Genomic DNA, 14,698 nt, shown 5'->3' with positions numbered 1-14,698 from the left:
CACTCGGTGGAAACTGGAGCTCGCCTGGTTAGGAGTTTGCCTTTTGGAAACTGGTTCCCATCCATCTCCCCTTCGGGGGCCAGGACGTGGAATCGGAGCTGCACGAGACTTGTCAGTGCCCACGCCCTGGTGGGTTGTGGTGCTCACTTCCGAGGACAGCAAAGAACTCTGCCAGGTTCTCCCAACCATGCTGGTCTTTTCCTCTCCTGTTTCACAGATGGGGAAACTGAGGCCAGGAGCAGGACAGTGTCAGGGCAGTGGGATGCAGGGAAGATGTGACGGATTTTGAGCCTGAGGGTTCAAATTCCAGTTCTACTCCTTGGGTGGTCTTACTCCTTTCTTTTTTCTGAGCCTCAGTTTCCTTCTCTGTAAAATAAAGAGGTTGCACTGGGTGGTCTCTATGGGCCCTTCCATCTTCAAGTCTATGATCCCGTAGACAAATAAGTCCCCTGAGGGCAGCGACTGTCTCACTTTTGTGTTTCTATCCCCAGCACAGTTGTGGGCACCTAGGGGGTGCTAGATAAATGTTTTTTAAATTGAATTGAGTTGAATTGTAGACCATGTCTCTGAGCAGAGTGCAAGCTCCTTGAGGGCAGGGGCTGTCTCATTTCTGTCATTGTATCCTTACTGTACTAAATGCCTGTTGGATGACTCAGCCTATGGCCAGAGTTGGAGTGAGCCTGCCTCCTTCATTCCCCATTAGCGCTATTTCTATTGCATGGTACCCTTTAGGCCATGCAGACTTTCATTAGATTCTCCCAACAACTCTTGAAGTAGGGTAGGATTTTGAGCAATTCCCCTCCCTTCTCTGGGCCTCAGTTTCCTCATTTATATGATGAGACTAACCGAGCTCCAAGGTGTCTTCCAACATCCATTCAATCAATCCACAAGCACGTATTAAGCACTTATTGTATGCCAGGTGCTGGGGATACAAAGACACACAATCAAAGTGTACCTGCCCTCGATGAGTTTACAGTCTAGCTGAGAATTCCTATACTCGGTCTAGCCATTCTCTACAACTAACTTTGCTGTGTGACTGTGGGCAAGCCTCTTCCCCTCTCTAAGCCTCAGCTTCCTCATCTGTAAAATGATGGGATTGGACTAGGTGGTCTTTAGGGTCCCTTCCATTCACCATCCCTTTATTGCTGTTAATGAAGACCCCAATTTAACAATATCCTTCTTAGGAGCACACATTTCAAGCTGGAAGGGCTCTCAGGTGTAATCCAGTCCAATACCCTCATTTTCAAGAAACCTGAAGCCCAGACTTGCCCAAGGTTCCACAGACGGTAGATGCCAGGATTCGAACCTCTTGCAAGCCTAGGGTTCTTCCTGGTGGCATGCTGGCTTTCTTAGCTGCCACCCTCTAACCAGCTCTCCACACCTATCCCAGCCATCAACAGTCTCTCCACTTGACAACACCCTTTTGCCAAGGGCTGGCACCGGGTGACAGTCAAGTGTCAGATTCCCCACTGTAGTAATCCTCGGTGAATGGGGGGGGGGTGCCAGGGGTCCTACTGCCTCCTGTACCAGCTAGCACACTCCAAGACTGCCCCATCCCGCAGGGTCCCAGGGAAGTCAAGGGTCAGTCTCCTACCCTCACCGCCTGCCACCCACCAGCCTTGCCGGTCCCTTTGCTCTACTTCCCTCCCTTCCAGGTGAGTCAGGAAGTTTCTCTGAGTTTCACAGTCCTTTTTCAGGGAAATGGGTCTTAGGACCCTGCTTTGTGGGGAGGGATATCTTCCCACCCCCTACCTCAATTTCAAACAATTCAGAAAAATGAGCCACAGGCTGGCTGTTGGTTTTTTTGGAAGACCATTATAATTCGATCACAAAAAAATTCTTAGAAGAGAGAAAGAAAAAAAGGCTCCTTTCCCCGCCCCCCCGCCCCCTTCTCGAGGCCCCCCCCCTCACTTTCACTCTAGTCCCATTCATAATTTCCACAACTATGATGCACCTCAAACAACTTCCTGAATTGGGTATCCTTTTGAGTGGCTAAATATAGCTTTTTCTCTGTCTTACAACATAGGCTCCCGTATATAAACCAGGCCAAGTCCCGTTCGAGCATGAATTTCTGCAAACACCCCTGTCAACATAAACTCAGTCTCCACTAGGTCCCTCCCGACTTCAAGTCCGGCCCACAATGAAGGTCTTGGCCGCAGGTAAATGCAACACCCCGCCCGTCCCGTCCCCAACTCCGTGGGGCTTCTCCTGACTTGGTGCTTGGGTGGGGGTGCGGTGGAGGGGGGGGGGAGAGAGAGAGAGAGAGAGAGAGAGAGAGAAGAGAGAGAGAGAGAGAGAGAGAGAGAGAGAGAGAGAGAGAGAGAACCCACCCACCCCTGCAGACAGACAGACAGGCAGCTCGCCCGCCCAATCTGCCGGCCAGGAGAAGCTCGCGGAGCCAACCTGCGGGGCTGGGCGCTGGTGGCGGGGAGGAGGAGAGCGGGGAGAGTGAGCCGCTGCAGGGAGCTCCCCTGGCCCTGCACATGGCTCCCTGGCGCCCGCCACTCCAGCATCCGGAGGACGAGGAGGAGGAGGCGGCAGAGAGCGGCGCGCCTGGGCTTTCCAGGACTGAGCGGCCACTGAAAGCAGGTTTGCCAGCGCCGGGAGAGTCCCGACCAGCGCTCCGGCTCCTTTCCTGCCTTCGCTCTTCCTTCCTTCTCCAGCGCTTCCTCACTCTATGCCTCCCACCCACCCGGCTCTTCGTGCGCCCGCCTCAATCTCTCTCTCTCTCTCTCTTTCTCTCTCTCTCTCTCTCTCTCTCTCTCTCTCTCAATCTCTCTCTCTCTCTCTCTCTCTCTCATATCTCTCTGTCTCTTCTATCTCTCTCTCCTTTTTTTAAACCTTCTTACTTTTCTTTTTCTTCATCTTTCTTTCCCACTTCCTATTTCTTCTCACTTTTTTCCCCTTCCATATCTGTAATTTATTTTCTTCTCCCTTCAATCACTTTCTCTCATTTCATTCATTCATTCATTCACTCACTCATTCATCCATCCCTCTATTCACTGTCTCTCTCTGGTGCTGTTTGCCTCTGTCCCGTCCCCTCAGCTTCCTCTAACTCCACTTTGCTCTCCCTCTGGGAAGCTGTACCCCTGTAAGGACTCTGGAGTCCAATGGGCAGTTTTTCTGATTCCCCGCTTCCTTCTCCCCGACTGAGAGTGTTTGCAGGACGCTGGCAGGGGTGAGTTGGTTGGCAGAGGGCAGAGAGCCAGTGGTTTGTGCTGAGTGCTTGGGGAACAAGTGTGTGTTTGGGGTGTGGGGGGGAGTACTTTACAAGCCTCCTCCACTCTGCCTGGGGGTAGGAGGAAAATCTAAGCAGGTGGGAGTGGGGAGAGAAGATAAGGGTGGTTAGGATGGAGACTGCACATGTGATTTCACTGGTGTAGGGAGTTCCCTGGTGAGAAAACATACCAATGCAGACTGGAGTTTCTCTGCAGTTTGGAGTGTTGAGCCCAGAGTAGTGAAGGGATGAATGACTTTGTCAGGGTCACATAGCCAGTATGTGTCAGAGTCAGGACTTGAACCCAGGTCTACTTAGCTTAGAAGTTAGTCCTCTGTCCACTGTGCCATGCTGAGACCAGAAATAACGCAAACACCCATATCATAATCCTGGACTCTCTTCCTGCCCCAAATGCTTTGCGGGGAGGCAGGGATGGGATGATGAAGGGTGGGAATCCCAGGCTGGCTCTGTGATGAAAAATCTGAAGACTTGGGGTGACATGCCAGCTCTGCCATCTTTTTTACCTTTCTGGGCCTCAGTTTCTCTCTAGTCACTGTCTCGGAGGTCCTTTGCAACTCTGACACTCTGAGATGCTCTCCTAACTCCTAGGGGGTGGGAAGAGGGGCGGCATAAATTCAGATTTTCACTAAGAAACTCTTATTCCTCTAGCAGGCAGATGGGCGGGTCACCGCTCTGTCCCTATCTCAGGGTTTAATAATACCCAAGCCTGGGATGACTGTGGGCTCACCTCCCTCCCTTTGCACTTGTCTCACTCTCTGGGCTGAATGAAGCTTAGCTAATCTGGAAGGCCTCAGGGGAAGGGGTCCGGGAAGCAGTGGGGGCAGGTCTGGGTGACTCAGAGGGGCTGGGGGTGGCCATCCAGGGAGGATGGAACAGAGCAGAGCAGCAATCCCCCAGGCCCAGGGCTGCATGGGGGCGGGGAATGATGTGGTCCAGCCCTCCAGCTGCTGGACAGCCACAGGCCCAGAGCTTCCGTGGACAGGTCCCAACAGCCCTCATGGTTACCTTTCTCTGTTCTGCCTCCCCCACAGATCTACTTCCTGCAACCTTTCCCTTTCATTATTGCAACATTTCCTCTACCTCCTCCCTGATGCCCTCCCCTCCCCCCCCCAGGGCAAGTAGGACCCCCTCAGACCCTCCCAGCCTTGACTCAGAGGATAAAAACCTCCTTGTTGAACTCCATCCTCCCATCCCCAAGGAAGGGACTAGCCTAGGATTATTTGGTGCCAGGGCCCCTGTCGGGGGAGGGGGAGGAGGGAATGTGGTACAGAGGAAAGAACTCTGGATTTTGAATCAGAGGAAACTTGCTTTGTAAATTTACTTCCTAGCTGTGTGGCCCTGGACAAGTCTTTTTACTTCTTGAGAGTCTCAGTTCCCTCCTCTGTAAAAGGAGGGAGTTAGGGTCTCAATTAGCTCTAAACCTATAACTATAACTATAGATTAGGGGGAGAAGGGAATCCTAGACTTGGGGGACTCTCTTTGGAGAGATAGGGTGAAGAGATGAAGCTGAAAGGGACAGGATAGGTGTGTGGGATTGTGGGCAGAGCTGTGAGGAAATGGGTAAGAGAGAGTATAAACTCTGAGAATTGGGATTAGCCTGTCACATAGTAGGCACTTAATCAATGCTATTTGATTGATTGATTGATTGATTAAGAGACAGGACTGGGGCAGCAAAGTAAGGTGGATGTTTAGGGGAACATGAATCATAGACACAGAATTGGAGAGCCACTGAGTTTAAACACCCCCCCCCCATTTACAGATGAAGGCATAGAAAAGCTTAATGACTTGTCTGAGATCACACAGGTTGTAAGTGACAGAGCTGGGATTCCAAGCCAGCTCATCTAACTTCAAACCCAGAGCCCTTTTCTCCACACCATGCTGGCTTGGCTGGGGACAGAGTTAGAGAAATAGGCTTGAGTTACATAGTAACTATAATAATTATAATGACATGATGATAATAGCCAGCATTTGTATTGCACCTTAAGGTGTGTAAACATTTTACAAATATGATTTCATTGTATCCTTATACCAACCCTAGGAAGCAAGCATTCTTATTATCCCATTTCTACAGATGAGGGAACTGAGGTTAAGCCATTTGCCTGGGGTCACACAGCTAGGAATTCTGAAACAGGATTTGAACTCAACTCTTCTTGACTCTCAGCTCTATCTACCACGTGATCGTCTGCCCATGTGGAAGCAGGGTGGGGTTAGAGAGATGGAGGGAGGGTCTGGAGCAAGTGTTTGATGGGCAGATGACCTCAGGAGACATTGAGGAGTTCAAGGGCTGGCACTGGCTGGAGGCAATGAATCTGGGGACTTTTCTTTTACTTTAAAGCCCTGTGGCCAGAGGTTGGGATTTGGTAGAGTCAGGCAGCCCTCTGCCTTCTTCCCAGGGCCAGCCTCTGACAGGTGCCACTCCCCTTTCTTGTCTCTGCCTTCCCTCCTCAGTTTCCCTGGTCCTAGGACGAAATCAAAAGCAATGGTAACACCATTGATATATCCATACGGTCTTGAGGTTTGCAAGATACTTAGTTACCTATCTCATTTAACCCTCACCATAACTCTGTAAGGCATGTTACACCCATTTTACAGATGCTTAGATCACACAGCTAGTCAGTTTCTGAGATGATCCAGAGACAGAGAGGGACAGAGCAGTGTGGCACAGTCCCCTGAGTACTGGGTTTGGAGTCAGAGGTCCTGGGTTTAAATCCTCCCTCTGACAATATGTGACTTTGAGCAATCACCTTATTCTCTGACCTCAGTTTACTCATCTGTAAAATGAGAGTGCATGGACTAGATGACCTCTGAGGTCCCTTCTATCCTAGGTCTGGTATCCTAGAACTTGATGGCTTCTAAGCACCCTTCTTTTCTTTTCTTAACCTGGGATCCCAGGAATAAAGAGAGGAGGGAAAGAAGTATGCAGTATCAGAAAGGGAAAGAGAGCTGGAGAGAGAATGATGGAGTAGGATAGAGACAGAGGCAGTGAAACAGCTGGAGGGAGCAGCAAAGAGGTGGAGAGAGTCGAGGCACACCCCCATCCTACCCCGGCTCTATGAGCTCGGTGAGCAGCTTCCTCGTCTGAGCCTCGGTTTTCAGATCTGAAAATGAGGATGAGAATTCTTGCCCTGCTGACCTAATAGGGCTGTCATAGGGAACTTCGTCTCCCTCTGGAGCATGAGTGAAGGTCATTCCTGGGACTATTATCATCAGTGAGCCTCCATCCCTGCCGTAGCCCTCCCTTCCCCATCCCAGCTGACCTGGAGATTAAGCCACAGATCCTTGCAAGCCCTCCCACTCACAGACCCCTCCCCACCTGTTTCCAGGAGTTATGCCCCTGCTGCTGGTTCTGCACTGGAAACATGGGGCCGGGAGCCCCCTGCCCATCACCCCCGATGATCCCAAATGCGAAATGCGCCATCAGTGCCAAGGCAACCTCACGTTCCAGATCCGGAACCAGCTGAATCAGCTCAATAACAGCGCCCCGGAACTCTTCACCTATTATGTGAGTGACCCCATCCACACTCCCTGCCTTCAGCCCCGACCTGGGGCTTCCTTCAAAACCAGCTGGCCAGGCCAGGAAGTTGGTCTGTCTGCCAGCAAGTCCCCATTGAGGGTGGTGACCTAGATACCTGGGAGGGGGGAGCTTCAGGGAAAACAGAAACAACAGCCCGGGTCTAGACCAGGGCACGTTGCTGCCCCCCTCCCCCACTCTCATGTACATGCCTTAGCACATGAGACTGGAATGTGGTAGGAAAAGGCTCAACCTGGCAGCTAGAGAGGATGTTAGAGGGACTGCCCTGAGGGGCACAGGGGAGACTTGTGTAAGGGGAGGCTTCCTGATGGTTGGAGCTGAATCCAACAAGAAGGGAGAGAGGGAGAGGGAGAGGGAAAGAGACAGAGACAAAGACAGAGGCAGCCAGAAAGCAGCAGAGACAGAATCCTTGACCCTCAGAGCTGGAATAGACTTGAGAAATTTAGGTCAAATTTAGGTCATTTTACATATGAAGAAACTGAGACCAAGACTGAAGGGATTTGCCCAAAGCCATAAAATCACGGGTTGACAGAGACCTCAATGGCTACCCAGTCCAACCCAGACCTGACCGACTAACATTATAAGGATTGCTCCAGCCTCTGCTTGAAGACCTCCAGTGATGGGGAGCTCACTACTTTACCAAGCCCAGCCCACTTTGAGACAGCTCCTGTTGCTAGGAAGGTTTTCCTGACATGGAGCTGAAGTTATTACCGCACCTTCCACCTCTTGCTTCTGTCCTATGGCAAGAACAAGTCAGCGGCCAGACTAGGTATGGAGCCTAGCCTATGGCTCTCTCCTCTGAAAGCTGGCTGCCATCCTGGAAGTCTCCAAGTAGAGGCTGGATGCCCAGTGGTTGGAGGTATTGGACTCAGGGGCCTCTGAAGTCCCTTTGAGGGCTCAGATTCTGTGCCCCTGTGTTCCTGGTCTACTTCCTGTTCTACCAAGAGGGAGGGAGAGTAACAGAGAGATGGAGAAAGGCTGAGAGATACAGAGAGATGGACAGTAACGGAGAGGCAAAGGGAAACAGAGATCTGGACTAGATAATGAGGCAGTGTGTGAGATGGATAACATTCTGTGGGTGGCTGTATGTAGGAGAGACACAGCTAGGAGCCGTGTAAAAGGGAAAGTGAGTGCTTATGTGTGTGTGTGTGTGTGTGTGTGTGTGTGTGTGTGTGTGTGTGTGCGCGCGCGCGCGCACACTCAGGCCAAGTGTGAATGCTAGGCTTCCAAGAGCCCTTGGACAACAGCTTGTCCAAATTCTTCATATTACTGATGGGGAAACTGAGGCGCAGAAGTGAGAGGTCACACAGCTGGCCATTGGAGAGTTGGGCTGGAGACCTAGAACCCTTTCTTCCCAGTGCAGAGGCTTGGACTGTGCTGCTTTTGAATCTCCCCCTTCCTTTGTCTCCTCCAGGGTACAAAGGCTGCACTGAAGGGCCCTCACATCTGGGTAACCTTCAGAGACTTTCCAGAGCACTTGCACGGCCAGGGTGCGATTTGATCCTCCAAACCCCCTTATGACGCAGGCAGGTCAGGGAAGGCAGCCTCAAGGGGGGGGGGGAAGAGGCGGGAGGTGCAGGCTCCCTCCTTCCTCTGCCAGGAACTCACTGGCTGATCAAGTCACTTCCCGGTCACGTGCCTCAGTTTCTTCCTCTGCACAGGGAGGGAGCTGGGGGAGATCAGGGGCTCTTCACCTTTTTGTGTGTAATGGTCCCTCTGGCTGTTTAGTGAAGCCTAATAAAGACCCTTTCTAAGAAGAATGTTTTTAAGTGCATGAAATAGAGAGGCATTCAAAGGAAGAAAGTTCTAGTAAAACACAGCAACTAAAATTAAAAAAAGAAGTTCATGGACCTTGCTGAAGATCCTGTCTCTAAGGTCCCTTCTAGCTCTGGCATTCTTTGTTCTAGACTCTTCTTCCAGCTCTGACATTCTCCGTTCTAAGCTCCTTCCCTCCTCTGTCTTTCTCTCTTCAAAGGTTCCTCCCAGCTCTGACATTCCCTGAGTCTAGGAACGGCTGAATACTTTCCCCTGTAGCCCAGTGGCCCCGGTCTCTGTCCTTGTCCCAGAAGTGTAGCCTCCGGCGCCAGGGGGACCCTCCGCTCTCTCTAGCCGGGCCCTCTCTGGCCATGAGCCTTTTCCACATCACTCTTTGGTTGAAGCGTTCCAGAATCAGCAAAGACCTTATTCACCAGCCTCCCCGCTCCAAGTAATTGCCATGCCCCTCCATCCCCACTGTTGGCTAACCCTTGTGTTTTTCTCTGTGCCCCAGTACAAGGCTCAGGGGGATCCGTTCCAGACCAACCTAGACAAACTGTGTAATCCCAATGTGACGGACTTCCCGCCCTTCCACGCTAATGGCACGGACAAGGAGAAGCTGGTGGAGCTATACCGGATCATAGCCTACCTCAACGCCTCATTGGGTAACATCACCCGGGACCAGAGGGCCCTCAACCCCGGCGCCCTGCCCCTCCTCAGCCAGCTGAACATAACCACGGCCGTGATGAGGGGGCTGCTTAACAACCTGACCTGTCGTCTGTGCAAGAAGTACCACGTGGCCCACGTCTCTGTCTCCTACGGTCCTGATACCTCCACCAAGGACACCTTCCAGAAGAAGAAGCTGGGCTGCCATTTGTTAGGGAAATACAAGCAGGTCATTTCTCTGGTGGCCCAGGCCTTCTAGGCATCCTGGGAATCTCGAGGGGTGCCTTGACTTGGGGGGGGCTCTCGACTGGACTTAAGAGAGATCTCCAAACAGGGGTCTAGGCCTAAGGATTCCCAAGAGTGACTCAGACCTGGGAAAGCACAGCTCCCAAAGCTTGGTCTGGGGCACTCTCTGGGGGTCCTCCAGGTCCCTTTGGTGGTCTGCAGGTCAGATCATCATGCCCAGTTAGCCTGTGCCATTCTCAAGGGGTGGGAGTCTGTCTCCAGCGGGTAGTAAGAAGAGAGGCAGAATTTCCGTCCCTGGATCTGGAGTGATGGGTGGTAAAGCTGGTGTCAGGTGGGCTGGGGCTTCTGGTCAGTGCACGTTGGGAAAGGAATCTCTATGGGAAAGGATCCAGGCAGCTCAGTGGAAGGCCCTGGTGGCTGGCACGGTTGTCAGAATCTCTGATGATCTGGGGACATTCTTGGTGCCAGAGGAGGGCTCCGCTCCTTTGAGAGAGGCAGCGCCCCTCTAGGGAGGGAGAAGTAAGTACTGGCAAAAGGTACTTTGAGGAATAGAGGTGAAGGAAGCTTTTGATGAAGGAAAGCCCTGTGGATTCACTGCCTTTCCCCTCAGCCCCTCAGCCCTGCCTCTTACCTAGAGCTCGGGAGGGTCAGGGAGGGGGGATGAGCCAGCCCATCCCCCATCCCTGCCTTTCCAGCTCTTTCAGTGTGAAGTGATAGGGGTCAGGGGGTTCTCAGTGATGGTTGAGAGGTGTGGGGGCCTAAGGGAGTGTGGTACGGTGGATAGAGCAGGAGATTTGAAGGGTTCAGTGGTCTGGGTTCAAATTCACCTCTGCTGATTACCAAGCTGTGTCTTCTTCTCTCTGGAGAAGACCCTAACCTTAACACCTTCACCTCTCTGGGGCTCAGTTTCCTCAGCTGTAAGATGAACTAGCTGGTTGGACTGGCTGGTCTCTGAGGAGTGTCTGGGATCCTAAGGATTGACAGGCCAGGAGAAGTAGCCCAGAGAGCTCACAGGCCCAGGCCTGGACAGGGCGCTGGAGCCAGGAGAGAGAGAGAAGACGCCGTGTGGTTTCAGGTTGGCCTGCCTGAGCCCACACCACGTCATACAAGGACTGCAGAGAGAGCAGGAGTGGGGTGGGGGGAAGGGCTGGGGAGGGGGCGGGGACCAGGGCTAGAAAGAACTGCGTTCTAGAGTCGGCAGGGCACGGGAGAGGACCATGAGGTCACTGGACGACATTTGGCCCGGCTGGATCTGAGATCTAGCCAGGCCCAACACCCCCAGTGTCTACCCCGAGGTGATTGTCTATTTATTTGTGTTTTTTCTATTTATATTAATTTATTGGTGCTTTTTCCTGTCAAAGTTAATGCCCTTCCCCTAGCAGCAACAATATATATATATATATATATATATATATATATATATATATATATATATAATATATATATATATATATATATTATTCTGGGCTGAAGAGGAGGCAAGATTTGGACCTGAGAACTGCTTGTGAATCAAGTTTGGTATCTGAGAAGGCGCCGCGTGGCTGGGACCGAAGGCCTTGGTGAACGGCTCTGAGCATTTGTTCTAGACCACTGCCACTGCAGGTGCTTTTGGCCCAACTTCTAGGCTATCCAAAAGATAGTGAGGATGAAGGGCCTAGGGCGGGCCCTTGGTCTCTTTAAGCCTTATCTGAAATTTGGTTGTTGTGACTCTGGCCAGAGGTCCAAGTTACACAGAGGGCGTTGGGAGACACCCAGAACAAATGTGGAACTTGAGGGCACCTCTGGAACTTCCTAGGCCCCCCCTAGATTGAAGCTGACCTTCCATGATGTGGAGGGCAACTTCGGGGTCACTGCCTGCCCCAGGCCCTTTTCTGTTAAGAATCCCCCCTCTGAGACCTTTCATTATCTGGGCCCTGAGCAAGCCTGAGAGCCCCAAGGTCAGAGCAGCCGGGCTCTCCCTAGGTCATCCATGCCAGCCCCTCTTTTTCCTGGCCTCCCAGACTGAGAGATATCTGTCCCTTCTGTGGCAGCAAAAAGAGGACTGAGCTTTCTCCCCATTTGGGGGTGGAGGAAAGGAGTGGTGGGGTGGGGCGGAAGGAAGGCCCTTCTGTCCTACCCCAGGGCCTCAGCACTGATAAAGATGTTATGTCGTCTTCCCAGCCTACACCATGCCTGGATTCGGATTCAGCTCAATTCAGAAAGCATATATTAGGCACCTACTGTGTACAGAATCCTGTGCTAGGCACTGGGGGAGGAGGAGTTGAGACCCATGAGGTGAGGAGGAAGCAGAGTGGGAGCAGCTGCTATGAGGATTTTTTTAAAAATTTTCTCCTGAACTGGGGGGGAGGGGGGGACGGTGGGGAATGAGTTGCCTGTATGAAAAATGGTTGTGATAATTTTGCACTTACTTGTACCTTCCTCTGAATATCTCTAAGCACTTTACCAGCCCCCACCCATGTGGCAGGTTCCATGGCTGGTGGTGGGAAGTGGGGGGTGGGGCACAGAATATTGGAGAGCTGGAGATTTCTAGCTCTAATGGTAGAACCAAGGCTTAGGGAAACCCCAGGACTTTGTCCCACCTCTGTCTTCTGAGCCTTCCTGGGCCCCACTCATTCTTTGTATGGTGACATTTTCTATATTCTTGAATCCAATGAAAGTGCCTTTTCCCAGACCCTGCTCCCCCATCCATCTCCCACCCCAGCCCAGGCTCAGATGGGACAGGGGCTAGCTTCTCCCAGCTAGGCAATCATAAGAGACATGAACTCTTTAAGGCCAGAAGTCCTCATGCTGAATCTGTTAGCCCTAGTGCTTGCAGCTTCCACAGCTTTCTATGTTTTCCTGTTCCCCCTCCCAACCCATCTGCCCCCATTTGCATCAACCTTTACCCCCACCCAGCTGGACTCTTGACCATTCCCCCATTGTAGCCCAGGGGCTTAGACAGGGTGGCAGATGGATTTCTGGAAGTGGGGATCAGCCTACCATTCCCCTCTCCCCATTGGTACCAATGCCTATCCTTTATAGCCGCACACCCACTCCCCTACCCTGACAGGGTCCTAGTCTTATGTCTTGTGCCTGGAAGAGGCTTGCCCATAGCACTTACCACAAAGTCATCTTTTTAAAGTCTTTTCCATCCACCTATTTCTACCAGAATGATCTTGACCTTGGAGAAACTCCTGTTTGATGAATGTACCCTGTGGAAATGTTTCATATTGACAAATTATTTTTTATTTATTTAGTCTTATATTTAAAATATTTATTTTTTTATACCAAAATGAATACTTCTTTTTTTTAAAAAAAGAAAGAAAAAAAGAACAAATTAATAAAAGGAGATTGCTCACAAAAATCTCTCTTCTGTCCCTTGTGAATTGGTGTGATTGGGAAGGGTTGGGGGTGGCTTTGGATTTAAGGGGGAGATGATTGCCTAGAGGAGAGAGAACCCCGGAAGAATGTGTCTGAGAGGCAGACCACATGGGATGCTGATGAGTTTGGAGGACTGGCTTAGACTCAGTTTGGCAGTTTGCTGTCTAGGTAACCTTGAGCAAGTGACTTCCCTTCCCTGACTGAGCCTCAGTGTCCTCTTCCGTAAAATGAAGGAGTTGGATAAGATGGCCTGGGAGGTCTCTGCCAGCTCTAAATCAAAGGTCTATGATTGCTGTCCGATTGCATGTGTAGGGTCATCCCGTGGAAAGGAGATTGGGTGTCAGCCCTCTGGCCTCACTGGGCCAAAGGGTCACTGAGGCAGGAGGAGTCACAAAGATGCAAATTTAAGTTGATGCTAGGAAAACCATCCCAATATTTAGAGTGATCTCAAAGTGGAATGGGCTGTCTCGGGAAAGAGTTGAGTGCCCTGGTAAGGGTATAAGACATTTAAAATTTGTCAAATGTACAAAACATTTCTCTCTCTCAAAAAAATACCCATGAGCCACTTTTAAATTTAATTTGCATTATTAACATTTTCTCCATCACTTTTTAAAGTCTAAACAATCAATGCTCCAATAAATCAAATCCTGATCTGTGACATTTGTACATTTCAGCGGAGTCAGTGCTCACACTGAAAACTGAACCATCAGCTCTTTATGTTCACACTGGCTCCACTGTCTTCTGGTTCCCCTTTGCTGGGGACCTTTAAGCCAAGGCTGGAGGGCCATGGGTGCTAGGTCTGCAGTAGAGACAAGAGAGGACTCTTGCTCAGATGTGGGCTCGACTAATGACCTCAAAGGTTCCTTTCAGCCCTTAAATGCTGTGATTCCGAGAAAAATGGGCATGGGCTTGGTGTCTTTGCAAACTTCAGAGAGGCGGAGCATGTTCTGGGTCCTTGGGAGGTAGAGGAGAGGAGAAGAGAAGAAATGAGGGGAGAGGAGAGATGAGAAGGAGAGAAAAGAGGAAAGGAGAAGAGAGGAGAGGAGAAGGGAGGAGACAAGAGATGAAAAGAGAAAAAGGAAGAGAAGAGGAGGAGGGGAGAGGATAAAAGAAGAGGGGAAGGGGGGAAACGGAGACAGAAATCATTGGCTCTATATGGCTCCATAGCTGATGTTGACGTTGGTGTTAGCTGAGCTCAACGTTCACCAACAGTGTGGCCCAGCAGTCAGAAACTGAGAGGAACTTGGCTTGTGTTAGGTAGGGAAATGCTAGTCCCTTGGTTCTCTGCCCTGGTCCCACTTACATCTCATGTATCAGGCTTCGTTCCATGGGTCCTTTGGAAGGAGGTGATGCAGACACTTCCCCCCAGAGAGTAAAGGGAGACCGGTCAGAGTGGCTGATGAAAGTTGATGTGTACAGGTCCTGACTCCAAAGGAATCTTGCCAATCCTTGTGTTTAGGAGGAGCTGATCTGCTCGTGATTGGCGTTCTCAAAGGTTATCTGGGATTTGCTCACCTCAGGCCAGGGCATCTAGCTCCCTTCATCTGCCTCAGTCTAAAAGTTCGTGGTCCAAACACCTGTGGGCTAGCCAGCAATTTGGCTGTCTGTATTGTCCATCTTCTGAGAGCAGTCACATGTAGGGCTTTATTTCTCTGGGCTAGACAAAGAAAGAGGAACCAGGGATTGATAGGGAAACAGACACACATCTTCTTTTATCTTTCTTCTATGAATATGTCCACATGGTTTGTTTATGGAGCATTATGTGGGATACTCTTCCTCACTCTTAAGAATTGGGTCCCTGAAGGGTGGCTGCTACTTCAGCTTCTACAGTGTGATACATTTCTAATAGTGTGGCTTGTGAGCCCCCATCAGTGTGATCCCCATTAGCAATCAGTCTGTAG

At 50.9% G+C, this 14,698-nt stretch overlaps 1 protein-coding gene across 2 annotated transcripts; it reads left to right on the top strand.

The window, feature by feature from the left end:
- Window positions 1–1,981: 1,981 nt before the first annotated feature.
- Window positions 1,982–10,567, top strand: LIF (LIF interleukin 6 family cytokine). 2 transcript variants are annotated; one of them, XM_020996697.2, is made up of 3 exons: window positions 1,982–2,159; window positions 6,562–6,740; window positions 9,040–10,567. In XM_020996697.2, exons 1-3 carry the CDS (start codon window positions 2,141–2,143, stop codon window positions 9,448–9,450), a joined length of 609 nt encoding a protein of 202 aa, XP_020852356.1. In that variant the 5' UTR covers window positions 1,982–2,140; the 3' UTR covers window positions 9,451–10,567. The 2 variants fall into 2 exon arrangements, with proteins under 2 accessions (XP_020852356.1, XP_020852355.1); XM_020996696.2 differs by lacking the exon at window positions 1,982–2,159 and adding an exon at window positions 2,364–2,589.
- The last annotated feature ends 4,131 nt before the right edge of the window (window positions 10,568–14,698 follow it).

Source organism: Phascolarctos cinereus, unplaced genomic scaffold (assembly GCF_003287225.1).
Source record: "Phascolarctos cinereus isolate Bilbo 61053 unplaced genomic scaffold, phaCin_HiC Scaffold_4;HRSCAF=312, whole genome shotgun sequence".
In the NCBI taxonomy this organism is placed as follows: domain Eukaryota; kingdom Metazoa; phylum Chordata; class Mammalia; order Diprotodontia; family Phascolarctidae; genus Phascolarctos; species Phascolarctos cinereus.
The sequence above is the reverse complement of the archived record's forward strand: the minus strand, read 5'-3'. Positions and strand labels throughout refer to the sequence as shown.

Coding starts and splice junctions, on each gene's coding strand:
- LIF (XM_020996696.2), top strand. CDS start 2,484: ATGGCTCCCTGGCGCCCGCCACTCCAGCATCCGGAGGACGAGGAGGAG. Junction 2,590..6,561: donor TGAGCGGCCACTGAAAGCAG/GTTTGCCAGCGC, acceptor ACCTGTTTCCAG/GAGTTATGCCCCTGCTGCTG. Junction 6,741..9,039: donor CGGAACTCTTCACCTATTAT/GTGAGTGACCCC, acceptor TCTGTGCCCCAG/TACAAGGCTCAGGGGGATCC.